This window comes from Pseudopodoces humilis, chromosome 7, assembly GCF_049639895.1.
Source record: "Pseudopodoces humilis isolate 2021_Gansu_Grassland_sample_001 chromosome 7, ASM4963989v1, whole genome shotgun sequence".
In the NCBI taxonomy this organism is placed as follows: Eukaryota; Metazoa; Chordata; class Aves; order Passeriformes; family Paridae; genus Pseudopodoces; species Pseudopodoces humilis.
Window position 1 is genome coordinate 28,528,677 of NC_142206.1, and position 17,681 is coordinate 28,546,357.

Below are 17,681 nucleotides of genomic sequence, written 5' to 3' on the forward strand. Positions count from 1 at the left end.
CTTGGGAAGGAGGTAGCCAGAGGACACACAGCCTTCCTATAAATCATTTGTATTACTGCCACACACAGCCTTTCCACTTGGCTTTCTAGAAGCAATGTTGTATTGCTTATGCCTTTATTATAACGCCATTTTTTTTATTAAAAACAAAAATACCCTCCCAAAAGAAAAAGTATTATCTTGTGCACATATGGATTCCAAATTGTCTCTGAAATTCTGTATATGCTTTGAATGCTGTATGTCTTACGTCTGGGATAATTTTTACTCTACAAGCCAAGCTCCCAGTTTTCTGTACATCCATCTCTGATATGTTGTGAAACAGGCTCCTGGGTTTTTCTTTAGCCATTGAGAAATATTAAGATCTCCTGTTTGTATTATAACTGGAAAAATCTAAAATGCAAGCATGGTTTCCTCTTTGCCTATGTATAGACTAATTGTTGAGATGCGTAGCGAATGATAGTGTGCCAGAAGCTCTACTTACAAATTACAGGTAAATACTTTTACCACTAAGATTTTGTTTATCACAACAATTTCTGTGCTGAAATTGGGGATTCCTGGGAGGTTCCTGGTATACTATAAAGAAAAGCAATTATGAATAATTGCTGTAAGGATGGTACATGTAAGGTTGGTGGGATGTATGAGAATCAGGCCATGTGGTCCACCCACCACAAAAAACATTGCATTTCCTGTTTCTCCTTTGAGTATGAGCCTATGGAAAGATGTTAGAGAATACTCTTTAGTTCCTTTTGACTTTGCATTGTTCAAGGATCCTGAGAATAAGAAAAATCCCCTAACTTTGATTAATAGATCTCAATATGCCTAATTCTGCTTGTTGAAGTGTTATCAGTCTTGCTCTGGGTTTATTGATTAGCTTATTCTTATTTGATGTAATCAGTCCCATAATGTGTGGTTTTGATATGATTATGGTCATCTGGTAACCACAGAATATTCCTAACACTTCATCAGGTTATTGTGTAGTTAGAATCTTTCATTACAGGGTAAGCTGGGTCAGAAAAAATCTAACAGAAATGTAGCACATCAAAAAGTGAACAGCTTTTTGATAGCTCTATTGAATGAGTTGTTATCCTGTGTGGACTTTCATGTACCACAGTGCAAGAATGCCCTCTTTCTCAGCAGCTGGCAACTTGTTCTGCTCACCTTAAAGTCAAACTGCAGTATTCAAGAAACTCTTTTGACTGTTGTCAGATGTGGCTTGGTGTTGATTGTGCATCTATAAGAGCCTTTTAACATTTGTTCTGATGAATGGAAATACGTCTCTCTACATTTTTAAAATATTTTAAATTAAATCTGATTTTAAAAGCCTCATTAAACACCCCAGCTTCTGGTGTGGATCATGCTGTTGCCTGTGAAGTTCTTCTGTCTTTCTTACCGTCTAGATTTTGGAGTACCAGCTTATTCCATGAATGAGTTGGTGTTGGTGTTATTTACTGTTTCATAAAAATGTCTTAATTGAAACCAAAACAAAACCGTTTGGGCTGCCTTTTTCCATCATGAATTTCATGTTTATATTTGCCTGGAAACAGCTCCCACTGAACCATCATTATTATTAAAGCTCTTTTCAGTCTCGAGTGACGAATGATGAATGTTATTCACGTGATTTTATTCCTCCCTTTCCTTTTGTGTTGTTACCTAATACAGTTCTTGATTCGTTGCAGGCTTTCAAACTGACATGGTTTGGCAATGTCCTGTGTTGAGTACAGATGTAATTTTTTTTTCCCTTGGAGCATTTAACTGATTATGAAGAGTACAATAATCCATGCCTGAGCTATAGAGGTTGTTCCAATGTCAGCAGTATGGTAGGATTTAGTCTGAAACCAGAGCTGAACAGCTCTATTTTTCCCAGAAACTCACCTGAACATTCTCCAGGAGCATTCAAAGTGTTTTGTACAGATCACTAAAGCGATAAGACTTTTTACAGCCTGGCTAGGCGAAAGGATCGATTCTAAATATATCGGGGCTTTGGAGGCCTTTCCTCTCCCCTCCCCCATTATGCATTAGCTCTTTAGAGATACTGTACTGCATGGCTTAAAATTCAAGAACTGCTGTGCTGTCACATCCATCACCTCCTCTAGGTTGATAGAAGAGGACAGTCGTGCAGCTTTATGGATTTGCTGAACCCTACCTCATACCCAGTAATTAAGAAGGTATTGGTTCCAAGGTGAACATAGATATTTTTTTAATGTACTGTTGCTGAATGGTTAGTTATAAGAGGGAAAATATTTGCTTATTACTAGAGATGATATTTGTGGGTTTTGTTTTTTCTTCTAAGATGTGACATTTTGAGTGGGTCCTAAATTTTATCCTCTCCAGGATCTTATGTAACACTTAGCCTTCTGCACCTCAAACAGATATTAGAGATGCAGTCCTACTGAAATGAACGGCAGAATACCCAACAGAAGGTAGGTAAAGGCTACAAGCGGAAAGCCCGGACTTATTCCATGTGCAGATCTGTTAATCACTTTAAGTACTTTGAATGCAGGATCAAGAGCAGATTGCTCATTATCTGGATACTTGTGAAGCAAAGCTGTGCTGGCTGACTATGGAAGGTAGAGCTAAAATTGCAAATTAGATTTTGGTGAACTGCTAAAATACTGTCTCATTTTGGAGCAAATTTTTGAAATCCTTTCCCAAATCCTCAAGACAGAATGCCAGTGTACTGCCAATAGAACTTAATAATTAAAAAAAAGGATTGGCTGGCAACCTCAGTCCCTTGTTCCATTTGTAATAGCACTGCTTTTTTTGACTTGTTAGGCAAACTGCAGGCTTAGTATTTTCTGTCTCTCTGGGACAATGCAGCAGTATGAAGCAGTATGTTAAGGCTATCTTTTCATCTAACATTCAGTATTTTCCACCTCCAGAATCTGAGCTGACATGTATATTGGGAAGTTTCGCTTATTTATAGGGGGAAAAATAGATTTGAAGCAATCAAGAGTAAGTTCATCCTCTAGGAAACCATCCTCTAGGCAAGAATATTTTTGTTTCATCTATGAATACTTGTCTCCTTTAAATAAGGACTGTTCAAAAGCTGGAGGAGAATGGTTAATACTTGTATTATTATAGTACCTTCTATAAGAACCCTGAAGATTTCAGAATGCATTGCATTTCTTCACAGTGGAACTTACAATTATTTTTTCAGATAAAAGCAAGTAGAAAAAGTAGTAATTGGCCTATGCAAAAAGCAGAAGATGCTTATCTGATTTTTCTGAATTAGTCTTAATTTAAAAATATTAATCCACATTTGCATGATTTTCACAGCCTTGCAGTAGTTGCAAGTATTTGGTCTGGAAATAGATCTAGAAGACAGTGAAAGGGATTTGTACAAAGTGCAGATTATACCTATATTGTGGGGAGATGAATGAAAAACGTTCTGTGGGCTGAAATTGTCTGTCCCAGTTGTGAAATTCCAGGGTCCATGTGTGTCATAGAAGAAATTAAAATTAAAATAAAGCTCCTTTAGAGCTCTCCTCGCTTGCCTAAGTATTCTGTGGTCTGAAAATCATCCCTTAGAAAACATATGTGGTTGAATGAAAAGATTCTTTGTTCAAAACAAAGTTTCCTGTAACAGATTGGCTCGGTTTTGGACATATTCTGCCGTGGGTGGATGGCAGAGTCTGGATCCTCTGATATTACTCAGTCTTTTATCTGTTCTGGCAAATCTTCGACTTCAGTAAGCCTTTAGCTTTCTTTTGAAATTTATATTAAGCAATTTTTTGATAAATTTGGATTTGTTTGGAAATAGAAATATTTTCTGTTTCCTTCAATGCTTGCATTTGAGACTTCTGTATTGGTGGCAGCAAGAGGTTTTAATGGTAGCACTTCCCTGTATGGGCCTGGATTGCTCTTAAATCATACCACAGAAAAGACTTGCATTATTTAGAACTGAAACCTTGCTCATGTTTTGCATTTAAGGATCTTGAAGTGAAACAGCATTGGTTTTCATAAAGGTTTTACTTTGTTCTTTCATTAAGTTCCTGTACCTGGGATTTGGTGGTCTCAGTAGGTGATTTATCTCTTTCCAGTACCTGAATTATCTAAATAGAGGAAGTACATGGGCTGATGCTTATTCACCATCTGACCACTTTTGGTAGTTTGAATTTTGGTCAGTAAAGCCACAGTAGGCTGTTCTGTTTACATGATGGAGGAAGAAATAAAATGTGTCCAATATTCCCACCCACAATAGTACTCCATCCAGCCAGTGGTCTTTCACATTCCAGCTATGATAGGGTAAGCATTCCCTCCTTTATGGTTTCCAGTTGGCCTTAGTGATGTTGAAAACAGTGATTGTACAGTAGCAGATGAGCAAAAGCTTGTGGGGAAAAACATCTGGTAGTAGGCTGTTGTGTCCATTGGTGCTTCAGTTGCTCTGGAATGATCTGCAAAAACACCCAACTGTGTCAGAAAAGTGTGGTATTATTCTGGGAGAGAAAAGTCAGGCAAAAATAATGTAATTTCATGTGAGTTTGACTTCCCTTGCCATTTTTTAGCCTTTGAGGTCATAACTAATGGTCTTTTCACCTCTCTTCAATCTTAACAAAATGACAACAGATGTGGTGAAGCATTGGAAGTAAAGCAGAAACCTTATTCAGAGTCCAGATAAAATGGGACTTTACCAAGTCCATGCAGCTAGTTAATGATTTAAATATAAGAATTTAATGTTTCTACTGCAAGTAAAATAACAATGACATTTATCTTATTTATAGTCCTTCCTGTTGTCACTCCCACCCATCGCTGTTGCTGCCGTCTAGCTCTTGGCCTATGTCAGCAGCTGATGTGGCCCTAAGGAGACAAAAGCACTACACAAAGTAGTGGGTAGTGGCTCCTGGGAATGGATGTGAGATTGGTGGGGATACATTTACAGGCTGAGTGCTTTTGCTGGAGATTTTCCTCTTGTTTTGATGTGACTGCTTTCTGCATTTGTACAATGTTGGGTGGCAAAGCATTTGACCCACAGAAGTGCTAATGTTGGTGGAGACTGAAACAGAACTACTCAAGTGCGCTGACACTTAGAGGTGTTTGGGTATTTCCAGCACTTTACATCATCCAGGTGCTATGTCTGTTTGGTAGCCAGCAGTCAGGCCCTCACCTGGGACATCCACCACTGGCTTTGTGTCCAGGTGCAGGAGCTCCCTTTAAGCTCAGGCTTGCTTGAAGTATCTTTATAGTCAGTTTTTTCTTACATTTGTGGCAAAAGAGCTTCTGATAGTTTGTTCTCCAAACCTATTTCAGAGCACTGATACCCACCCTAGCATGCAAGAAACACTATTAAATGGTACATGTCTCTATGAAAAATTGATAAAGCTTACAAATATGTGATAGTAAAATACATGAGTTAATGTTGCTTTATCACTAGGTAGTAATTTTTTTCATGGTCTGCCTAGAACTGTTGTCTTTCAATAAAAGAATAGTAGTTACTCTGGCACTAAAATCTGACCGTATTGTCTCCTCTCGGGAGAAGTGATATGGAAGTTGAGTATGAAGTCAGCAATCATCCATCAAGTTAGAATTATATCCTGGTATACCACAGATGACAAATCCATCTCTTTTCCCCCACAGTAGGTTTCCTTGTCTTCTAACCTTCTTCCTTACATATTTCTTTCTGTATGCTTTCAGTTTTCATTATACACGGTCCTGCTCTTACTTGTTTTTGTATTTCTCCTTCACCTAATTATTGTGACCATTTCCATCAAGCCTGACATTCATTAGCTAATAGCTTTCTATTCTTGTGTGCCAGGTTTACTGAGTAGCATTACGCACAGATAATTGACTTGGTGTGAACTGTGAGCTGGACTGTACAAGAGAGATTTTTTTGCAATTTTTTTCACATTTCTTAATACACACACATTCTCTGGACTAGGAAATAGAGCATGAAGTTGTTGATACAGCTGTTGTCATGAAGTACAGAGACAATGGGCAGTTTAGTGGTTAGCTCTTGTGGTGGTATTGCTGGGTAATCCTAATTTTCTTGGTATGGTTGTTACCACCCTTTGCCTTTCAAGTCGGGAACTTCTTTATTTTCTTGGTATGCTGTGTGTCAAATAAACTGGGAATACAACAGCAGAATAGTAAAAAAAGCTGAAGCCAGCTTTTGGTATGCCTGTCCATTCATACTATTTTGTGCAGTAGACAGCAGCCCCTTTCTCCTACTTTGATAAAGTGGAATATTTTTGCTGTGGAAGATCACACTGTAGTAGTTCCTTCCCAAATGTTGTCCTAATTCTGAAGTGATGAGTCAGCTTGTAATACAAGCAAAGCAAAGGAGTATTCTGTTCAGCACTGAACTATGCAGATTAACCTAATCCTTTCTCTCGGCTCAGAAACCAGAAAAAGGCAATTTTGACCATGTTTTGCTGCCTTGACACTTAATGTTGACAGCTGAGAAGCCATTTTCTACCAGTTCTTTGATGATATTAGTGTTGCACTGTATTAGGAACGGTGCAGTGACGACACAGACTCTATAGCCTTGGTTGCAAGAGAGTAAGTTTTATTTTTCCAGATCTTTTATAGACAGTTCCGAGAAGGTCCAAAAAGATAAAACTTTCATTGGTCATCAAACTAATGCATCACCATCATTGGACAGTTGGGAACAACACCCCTCGACTGTTCCTTGCAAGAAAACAACAAGGCAACAAACAACACCTGCAAAGGTTGTTTTCCTTCTCTAAGGACTGTTTGGATTCCTCCTTATGATTTCCCGGGCCAGAGTGAGGAAGTTTTGTACTCAACTTTCCCACAGGCTCAAGCTAGTGCCTGAAGCCTAAAAATCTCTTGTTCAACCATTGTCAGTTCCCACATTGCTAGCAACTGGATCAGAATATGTTAAAGTGCTTATTTTTTCTTACTTGCTGTTCCCCATTGCATTGCCCCACTGGGTGCTAAAAATGTTGTCCAAACTGTTCAGAAGCATATCTGAAAACTAAAACAATCATTCCAAAAGAAACAAGCAAAAATCTGACAGTGTTACTATCTTCCAGGGGGAGCATCTGTTTGTGAAAGGAGGTTATAATAAATTTTCTTATTCTGCTGGTGTAATGTGAGCAGAACAGAGAATTAAAACAGCAGCTGTTAATTTTGTTGCCAATTTTTTTTTCTTAATTTACCTTGTGAAAAACTTCTTTGGTGAAAGCAATCTACCTCTTTCAACTATCATTTTTGTGCATACTGGAGGTACTATAGCATTGGATTAAAAATAGGAAGCACATGACTGATGTTTTGTAGTGACCAACTTGAAACTTAAGTAAAGATCCATTATATTTGTTTTAATGATCGGATTGAAAGATTTGCTGCAGATGGTTTTTCTGTTTGTGTAGGATAGAGGAGCATGTTTAGGATGAGAGTAGATGGGTTCAAGAAGAAGAAAATTGAAGGAAAGGGATAGAAATGTATATTCTGGCAGAAGGAAAGAGATTCAAATTGAGAGGTTCTAGCATCATTGGAAGGAGGAAAAGCATTGTAATACAATTAAGTTGGGTTAGGCAGAATGAAGAGTTTATCAACAATGAGTTACTTGCATTGTATATATCAAAGTTCAAAATATTCCCAAAACAAAATTTGCTCAGCAAAGTTCCCAAGGCAGTGGCTAAGAAGTAGAAGTGATACATATTAGATGTTGTTTACCCAATCTTTTAGGGTGTTTTAAAACACAGATATGAGTTGATCGAAGGATATATATATATAACTTTATGTCCCTCCGAGGTTTTACATCTTTATCCCCCTGTCTTTATCTTGTTTTGGTGTATTGGTATATCTGCTTTTGCGGCTTTCTGCTAGATACATGAGTAGTGGAAACACAGCTGTATAATATCTGGAAATGACTACTTTTGCATTAAGGCTTTGGGTGTTTGTCAGTGATGGTCACCATTGACTTTTCAACTTTGATGATTATTAAGGTGAATGGTGCAAGATGCAATGAGAGATGATCTTCAGCTGCCTTTGTGGGCAAAGGTACAGTTATACTTCAGACTTATTTTATAGTAGTACCAGTTTGGTTTACATTAGCTGTCATACTAATAGAACAATATATTTCTGACAACTTAATTTTAAAGATGTTTAGACCACTGAGGGAATCTTGGAACAATAAGTAAATTGGTTTTCACCAGATGTCTCTCTTAACATCTTGTGTGTAGGAGAACTTCTATAATTGAAATAGCTTGTTTATACCAGACCACAGAGTTACGTGGCTTGAGTAAGCACTTAGCACAGGTGTACCTCTAGTCATGACAGGCTCTTGTGGAGGGTAATTCAGACATGTATATTAGACTTATTCTTGGAATCCCCTTCTGTAGGGGCTTTGTCTTTTCTCTGACTGTTTGGAGCCTGGGAAGACTGCCTTCTGAAATGCTGTGGCTTGGTTTCATGTAAGCCAGCTTTCATTGTAATGATCCATGGCAATAGAGGGGGGAGAATGGGAAGGAGAAGACATTCATTCACCTTTTGAACATGTGAGGCTGTGGCAGGTGTGCATCTGTTGCAAACATGCAAGACAGAATTTCATCTCCATAGAAATGTTTACTTACCTCCAGGGCAACCCTTCTGTAGTTTTATCGACTAATTTATGGCAGAGTTGTAACTTGGCTAGCATTTAAACTGTTAATTATTGTATGATCAGTTTGTATTCCTTCAGAATTCATTTAATCATTTGATCTTCTGTTTTGCTACTTAGAACTAACCAATTGTTTTGGTACCGTACACGATGTCCTTAGTAACAAAATTTTGACGCTTCAGTTGTCAGTGTTTTCACTGCAGTGATTTCTCCCTCTGAAAGACATCTATCTTCATAGTAACTTGTGATGGTGAGACAGAACTGAAGATTCAGCAGTGGGAACTACATGAAGGCTGAAGGATATGATGGCATTTTAGAAATCTTAACCAAGATGTTTTTTGTATTGCTTTGAATACTAAGGCAGATGTTTTTGGTCTTTCTAGTAAAGCATAATAACTTGGAATTCGGTGAAACAGGAGGAAGAGCTGACTCAGTGTCAGATAATACTGTGTCAGTCGTACTTTCGTGGATCTGTTCCTTTGATGTTTGTTTTCAGTACAAATCTTCATTTAAGCAACAAAAGCATCTAAGTTGGCCCTGGCTCTAGAAAAGAAACCCATTCTTCTTGAAACCACTGATACACAACTGTGGCTCATGAAACTGAGAATCAAAACCTATGAGATCTGTTATCACTAGGATCTGGGTGCTTCCACAGGCTTAATGAGTTCCATTAAGACTGACATTGGAATCTGTGGAAAGCCTGCTAGCTATTAATGTACATGCAGAATGGTGCTAATACTGGGGAAGGTAAATTGGCTTCACCTGACCTCAAGAAGTTGGTTTCCATCGCTTTCAACTCTGCTAGAAGAGCTGCTAGCTCAAATCACAGACAAGCATAAGAGGATCCTGGGTACATCATCTGTTCATCCATTTCCATACTAAGTAAGAAACCGTCTTTAAATGGTACAGAGTTAATGCCCTGTCACTCTTTGTACAGACTGAAACTGGTATTCCGTGCAGTGTTGCCTTTCCTCTTTGTTACTGCAACTTGTTTTGGCCAGAGCAGAAGCCAAAGCATGACATGGATGGAAACATCTATCAAAAAGTACTGAAAATATAGCAATGACAAATTAGGAAATTTTTCACAAGAGTCTGATAGCAAAATACCTTGATGCTTCTTGTATTGCACCAAAGATATTCTTGAAGAATATGGAGGAAGCCCAGGAAACATTTTCATTTCAAAGAAAAAGGACTGTGTCATCATAACCTAGATAAGAGGAGGCCCAGTATTTAATTTCTACCTTTATATCTCAGCTTTCTAACATGCCTTGATTGGCTGTTGTCTTTCAGCACTTGCAGTCTGCCTGGGTCTCAAGGAATAAAACAGTGGGGTCAAATCAAGGGTCAGTAATGACTCTTGAAAGTCCATGTGGTAATAAAGTTTCATTAATCCTGTCTTGCTGGACAGAATTTCTGTGAGCTGTAATTAATTTCTCATTGTCAAATGCTTATTTTCCATAGGACAAGTTCCAAATCTTTCGGGATTGCAGGAAAACATACGTGAGCACTAATGGATTATTACTCCTGTAAGGACACGCATGCACAGTACACTTCACTGAAGATTGCTGACAATTTTAGTGTTGCCTTAAGCCACCCTGCTTTCCTTTGCACTTGCACTTTCAAAGAATGTGATGATTTCCTATGTTAAGTTGTTTTGCTGCAGCATTTGGATGGTGAAAGCTGTTTGAATGTGCTTTTAATACCTGATTTGGTTCACCAGTCCCCTTTGCACACTGCTGGTTGGTTTTTACCATGCTACTTAGGATCAGCTTTTAGCCTGTGCTACAGAGGAAAAAGAGGAGCAGTAGTGCATAGCAGACCTTCATCTACAATTTGGCTGGCTCTGTGCATGCACACAGGAAGAGATTTCTTGCATGAGCCTTGCTGAAACCGGGAAAGGCTGATCCGCCCCTAACAAGCTGACACACGTTCTTCATGTTCCTGCTCGTTTGGCACTTGTTCTTCCCTGGTTGCTTGCAGACTAGGTCCAGTGTCTTTGCTGCCAAACAGTCTCTCTTTTGAAGGCTAGGAATATGAAAGATTTTCTATTAAATTTTCTACCTATTTTAAACCTCTGTATCATCCTGTATCACTCACAGAGCTTTAAAATCAGCAGACAAGATTGGTATTTACTTCCTTGGTATATTGGCTCTTCTTTGGTACTCTGTATCTGTGCCTGAAGTTGTTTGGTAGGTTCAGCCTGGCTGGATTTCAGGCACCCACCAAGCCCCTCTGTCAGTCCCCTCTGCACCTGCACTGGGGAGAGAAAATATAACATATGGTTCATCAGTTGTGGCAAGGACCAGGAGAGATCACTCATCAAATACCATCACAGACAAAAACAGACTTGAATTAGAAATATCAACTTAATTTAGTAGTAAAAAGTCAGAGCAGGATAATGAGAAGTAAAAGACCTTAAAAAAACCCACATCTTCCCTTCTCCCCAGCTCTATTTCCTCTCCCCACCAGCACAGGGAGACAGGGAATCAGGGTTATGCTCAGTTCATCACACATTGTTCCTGCTGCTGCTCAGGGAGAGGAGTATTTCCACTGCTCTGGTGTGGGGTCCCTCCCACAGGAGACAGTTCTCCATGGACTTCTCCAGCCTGAGTCTATCCCACAGGCAACAAAACTGCTGCAACATGGGTCACTCTTCCTGCACTTTTCCCTCACAGGCTGCAGTCCTACAGCCACAGCATGGGTCCCTCAAGCAGTCACAAGTCTTGCCAGAAAACCTTCGCACAGGTCTGCAGGTCCCTGTCAGGAGCCTGTTCCAGTATGAGCCTCCCACAGGGTCACAGCCTCCTCAGGCATCCACCTCTTCTGGAATGGGTCTCCTCCATGTGATACAGGTGAATCTCTGCATCCATGTGGTCCTCCACAGATGGTAGAGAAAGCTCAGCTCTGGTGCCTGGAGCATCTCCTCCCCTTCCTTCTGCACTGACATTGGTGTCAGTTGTTCCTCTCACATATTCTCACTCCACTCTTCTCTTGATGCAGTTACATCTGCACAATAACTATTTGGTTTTTTAATTATTCTTTTGAAATATGTTGTCACAAAGGTGTTACCATCACTTCTGATTGGCTCACCCTTGGCCAGTGGCATATCCAGCTGTGCTGGACATGGGAAAAGCTTCTAGCATCTTCCACCCTCCTACTACCAAAACCTGGCCATGCAAACTCAATGTAGTTAGGACAGATATTGATCATCTGGCTCTTGTTACCTCAGTCCTGAGTGATCGAAATTTAAAAGAGGGAGAAGTTAACTCTCTCATTAACTCTCTAAGTGTAGAGAACATGTTGCCTGTTTGTTTGTCATGGACTAATACAAGTGCAGAAGTAGTACTTGCAGAAGAGAACTTGCACTGAGAGTATTAAACAAGGTGTAATAATTGTAGGTAAAACTCAGAAGCGAGACCATGTTGATTAGCATAAGCAAAATGCTTTCGCAGTGTCCTAGCAACCTTCCATGTGTTCTGCATAAAAGATTTTTTTTTTTGAGGAGGAGATTGAAATTAATTAATATTTCACCTATTTACAAGTTCTTCATTGAAATTCAGGCAAAAACAAGAGGGGAGAGTAAGGTTTTTGGTTTTTTTGGTTTGAAAATCTGACAGATGGACAAGGGTGACTCCTGGCAGTTACAAGTGAGCCCGTTGATACTGAATAACATGATAAAGAGAACTGAAACAGATGCTGGAAAGAGATACCATTTTTAAAATTAGTTTTCAAAAATTTGGATTGTAAGATTACTATCCCAAGCAGTTATTACAAAGAAATAGAAAAGGGGCCAAGGTTGTAACTAAAGAGTCAAAGACTTGCAATAACTCAGTCTCTTTTGTTGTCCTTCTCAGTGGTCTTTTGTCATGATAATTTTTCTTACTACCCTGCATCTGACAAAACAAGTTCTGGATACAAAAGATCTATGTAAGTACTAATTATTTTGTTAGAACAGAACACAAATCATGGTAATTAGATTTAAATAGCCTCTTACCAGGAAGGTATGTACAAAGTATGTATCAGCTGTGATACATGGTGCTCTGTCCTGCTATTGAGCTCATTCAGACAGAATATGATCTGTGAACAATAAATTTGTTTCTTCCTCATTGTGGAACAATCAAATCATAATGTTCCTCATTTGTTACGGAGGGAAGCAAAAAAAAACAACCCAAAATCCCCTAAACCCATACTTTCTTGTCTCAAAGTTTTACTTTACCTTTACAACAACACTGTACATCTCTAAATTACTGCATTTAAATTTCAAATTACATTTTGTTATTCTGCCAGTTCTTTAGGCAGAATGGGTACAAGCTAGAAAAATAAACACTATATACATTCTAAGAAGCTTTTCACTTTGCAGTCAATGAGTGACTTGTTAGCAATTCCTTTTAGCACTTGTTCATCTGCTAGAAAGAAGTAAAAAAGTTAGACTTATTTGAAGAGGCCCAAAGGAAGGAACCTTCTGTACCTTGGTTTCTTGTGGTGCTTCTGTTGTGCACTGAAGTATTGCTCTAAAAATGCATATGCTTTTGCCAAAATGAAGAGCACAGTAACTCTAGGCCTCAATCTCTTTTCTCTGTGATTAGGAAAATGAGGCATTTGGTCATGTTAAAAATTTTGCAAAATAAGCAAGAACTGGGAGCTTAACCATTGGTCTAATTTCTTCCCACCTTGAGCTGTCCCATAAAAATCTTTGAAGTAGTATTTTGTGAATTCTGAAGCCCTGTAAAAGGGTAAATGATTTTTTTTTTTTTAATTTTCAAGGAATGAACAATTTCTTTATTATTGAACTAAAAGCAGTATTTTAACATTGTAAATGTGTGTTGCTTATAATGCAGAAGGGTTCAAATAACACTTTTGGGTTTTATTTAGTGGGAACCCCCATTTTAGTTATTAGAAGGAATGATTCTCCCTGACTCAGATAAAAAACCTGTGTTAGCTTGAGGCTGACACTTGAGTCTTTTCATGGACTGCTGAAAATTGTCCTGAAGATTATTTTCTGTAATTTTTGCAGCACGTTTGCCTTTTATACATTTTGTTATAATCCATGATTGTTTGATTACGGAAGTTGTGGGGTTTCTTTTGTCTGGTTGGGGTTTGGTTTGGTTTGGTTTTTTTGCAATTGATGCATCCATAGAAAAAGAAGAATGTTTTCTAAGAGCCTCTGTCTGTAGTGTCTGTAATGACATTAAAAACAGAGTAGCTGCATAATGATGGTATGTAACTGGCTCGGTGATTTTTGATGTGAAGTCTTTGGAATAATAGTAATACAAATATTGTTTTCCTTTAATAGTAATGCAAATATTTTTTTTTCTTTGTGGTGCTTTACAAAGTGGGTTAAAATCAGTCCAGGGGCTTATGGTTCCATTAGTTCTGGAAGTCTAATGCCCTCATATTCTGTAGCTTTATGTTGCATTGCTGGTGCAACTCGTGTGTCACTTTGCACTAATATAAAGAGAGAGGATAATTAGTTGCTGCTAAAGCAGGATGTATACTTGTGGGTTCTGGTTTACACTTGGTGGTGTAACAGTACAGCTTCCCAGCTACAGAGGAATATGTCTTATATCACAGCATTCTTGAGTTCTGCCTCAAGGTGTTTTTAAAGTTCTTGGGTATTTTGGTTCTTTTAAAGTTCTTTGGACTCCTTTGCCACTGAAACAGAGCAGAAAAAAGTAGTTTAATAATGATGGGTGAGGGAGTCTGTGGGGGTCTGTATGCATTCTGGAATTGGGCATGTTATTACTGATCAAAAAGATATTTTTTCAATAGTAACTTAAAAAAATTGTGCATAGAGCTTCTAACATATTTACATGAAGGGTATATCCCGCCTATGTGTGTATCTGGATTTACAAAAAAGTCTTCTAAGCAGTTCAAGAAAAAGCTGCTATTACTGGCTTGCTGAGAGAGGATTAATTAGGAAATGTCTTCCCTTATCTGGATTTCTAGAAGTTACAGTGGTTCACTTCCTCTTAGCAGAGCATTATACAGAATGACACTAGACACTATATTAAATAATGATGTTATTACATATTTCTTCTCTGGGGCTTGGTACTTCGGTTAAATTTGAAGTTATTTGCTAAAGAACTGTTCAGCTGTCAGATGAAGGGATCAGCCTGAAATAATATGTAATAGAGGATGGTATGTTTGAATAACAAAAAGCCAGGGAAAATCTTGAAATTTGGGGGATCTCCAGGAAAATCTTTTTTGCATAAATACTAGCTTTACTCTGCATACCTTTTATTCCCCTTCCTCCCCCACTTTTCTCCAGTACTGATACTCGAAAAGGTGGAAAATGGAGATCTGAGCAACAAGATGTTGAAGATCACGGATTTCGGCTTGGCCAGGGAATGGCATAAAACTACCAAAATGAGCGCAGCTGGGACATATGCCTGGATGGCTCCTGAGGTCATCCGCTCTTCCATGTTCTCCAAAGGCAGCGATGTTTGGAGGTATTGATTTGGCATTAAGTGATTGGAAACTAAAGAGTAACTAGACCTGCCAGGAAGTTTCTTTTATATATAAGAATGAGTAATAGTGAACCGAATATTAAAATTCAGGTCTTAAGAAAACTTTATCCACCAGCTTTCCGTCTGTCAGACTTGCCTCATTGCTGTAGAAAGCAAGTGGTGGACCAGCTACTGCATGCTTTCAAATTTTTGTTGTTCTATAAATTTTCATTCAGATTATTTTGGAATTTATAATCCAAATCTCCTCTGCTTTATCTAAACCAACCTTTTTGTGCTTATTTGGCTATTAACTGACATAATCAAAGGCCATAATACAATCTGAGAAGTATTTTATTTTTTTACTGTTTTACATACAAGATAATTCTGAAATATTTTGTTTTGGTAGTAATCTGTCACTAATGTATGTGTACACAAACACACTTTACTTAATTGAATTCTCCTTGCTGTTTCAATCTGAATACTATGTTTTTTGCTTTTATAATAATTTCATTAATTATTTCATTAATTATTTCCATCCTTCTAGCCTTTTACATAGGATAATCTCTTATCTGGGTCCATCTGAGTATGTAATCCATAAATAGTAACTTGCATGTATATATTGTCTTTTCCATTAATGCACTGGAATTTTTGTGAATGAGCTAATTACGTGGGGAGGAGTGTAGGGGTTGGCCGGTATACTTCCAGAAATTGAGTTTGAATACCACTGTTAAGTGGATTGGTAAATACAGAATTCAGTAAATGGCTCCAGGACGGTGACTTTTCTGGATGCTGGATGACTTAGAATTAGTACTGAGCATCTGAAACAAATGAAATAGAGAGAATTTTGGTTTCTTTGTGGTGAAAAAGGTGTTGAAATGTCAGGATCTTTGTCTTAGCAGTAAGATTCTGTCACTGGCCACTAATGCTTCTCCACAAGTGAGTGCATTCTGTAAAACCTGTCAAGATAAACAAATAGCCCAGCTGGTAGACTTGTCTAGCTTTTATGGCAGCTATTTGGTGTGGGAAATTTCATTTTCCTTGTCCAGTTTTGCTGAATAGATAATGTAGATAATGTATTGCCCTGTGACAAGTTTGTGAACTTGTATTTTGCACTCTAATAGCATGGATAAAATTCTGACCGTGTAATTAAATGTAGTAGCTAATCTGAGACAAATTGAGCAAGAACTGGGCTTTTATTTGGAGTGAAGTCTGGCAGAAATTAAAATCTTAAAGCTGTGCACCTTTTCTGTGCACGTGGTGATGGTACTGGTTTTTACACAGCTTGTCAAGCTCAAACCTAAACTTGCTGTTCTCTGAAACAGTGCCAGGAAGGATCTTTAAGGGTAACCTGAGGGAAAGGGGGAACAGTTTTCCTGAAATTGTAACTTTACTAATCCAGGCATGCTATGAACAGATCAGTAAATGTTCTGTACCAGTATGGATTTGTTTTAAGAAGTTAAGAATTATTCAATTGGTTGGTGATTTTCATGAAGGTAACACAAGTGCCTCAATACTTGTGCAAAAGTACCAATTTGGTCATTGATTTAAGGACTGTGAATCACTTAAGGACTGTAACTAACTGAAATTATTTGTTCATTTTTCAGAATATTTTATTTCTGCTTTTAAGATTCCTTCATCGCTTTCTCTTGTTAAAGTTACCAGTCTTCCCTTGAAAATCAGTTGAGTTCCTCACAATACTCTCCCTTAAACAGAGTTATCACCATTAAGAGAACTTCTATATTGTCTCTGAATAAGCCTTTTCTTTTTTGTGGCTAAAACCTCTATTCATAGTTAAACAAGCTGAAAAGAACATGTATGCAGAGAACAAATGCTTGCCAGTGCAATCACTACTAGTCTGTCAATGATTGTAAGCCCTAGATTTTACAAAAGCAGTCATGGACTTGTGTAATAAATCCTGTCCCCACCCAAGGATGCAACCTGAAATTCTTAACAGGATGAAGTTTTTTATCCTATTAGACTTGCCCCACCTCTTGTCCAGTTCAACCACTTGGTTAATCACTGGAGTCACAGGGTTTCTTTTTTGCCTGACAACCTTCCATTTGGTCTATGCAGCATCAACAGAATTGTCTCTAATGTTCACAAGCCCTTTTATTTCAACACCTTTTCTTTAAAGCTTATTAGAATTATACTGCTGGCTGAACTGTTGCCCAGCCTTTGAACAAGAATTTTGTTCTGCTTGCGTTTTCACTGCACAAGCAGGTGAAGAAGATGCATGCTAGGACTGAAATTTCCTGAGTCAGTCTTACCGTAACTGACTGCTTCATCTTTTCAAAACATGTTTCAAGGTCCATTTAAAAAGGTCCATCTGTTTACTCTAGAGTAGGGTTGGCAAAGAACTTAAAAAGAGTGAGGAATGGCCACACACAGTATTTATCACCAGGGTCTGGGCCACTGTGAAGCTTGTTCATAGTACCAGTGCTTAGTAAATCTTGCTAGTGAAAACTTGTTGCTGTGAATTTTGCTGTGCTGTACCCACAGGCTCTAGATGTACAGTAGAAGCCTTGTGCTTATACTGCGCAGAGGAGAATGAAACTACAGTTTTATTTAAATAAGTCCATTCCTGTAAATCTGTTATGTGTTTGTATTTGCTTTGGATTTACAGGGATAAAGTTGAAGCATGGGTATTGCAGCTCATCTGGTACTGTACGCTAATGTTA

General features: G+C 38.3%; 1 protein-coding gene across 1 annotated transcript in view; it reads left to right on the forward strand.

The window, feature by feature from the left end:
- The window catches only part of MAP3K9 (mitogen-activated protein kinase kinase kinase 9), a 61,942-nt gene that overhangs the window by 12,983 nt on the left and 31,278 nt on the right, over positions 1-17,681 (forward strand). Inside the window, exon 3 of the mRNA XM_005522608.3 lies at positions 14,826-15,006. Within this exon, the coding sequence (XP_005522665.1) occupies positions 14,826-15,006 (181 nt within the window). The remainder of the gene's footprint in view (positions 1-14,825; positions 15,007-17,681) is intronic.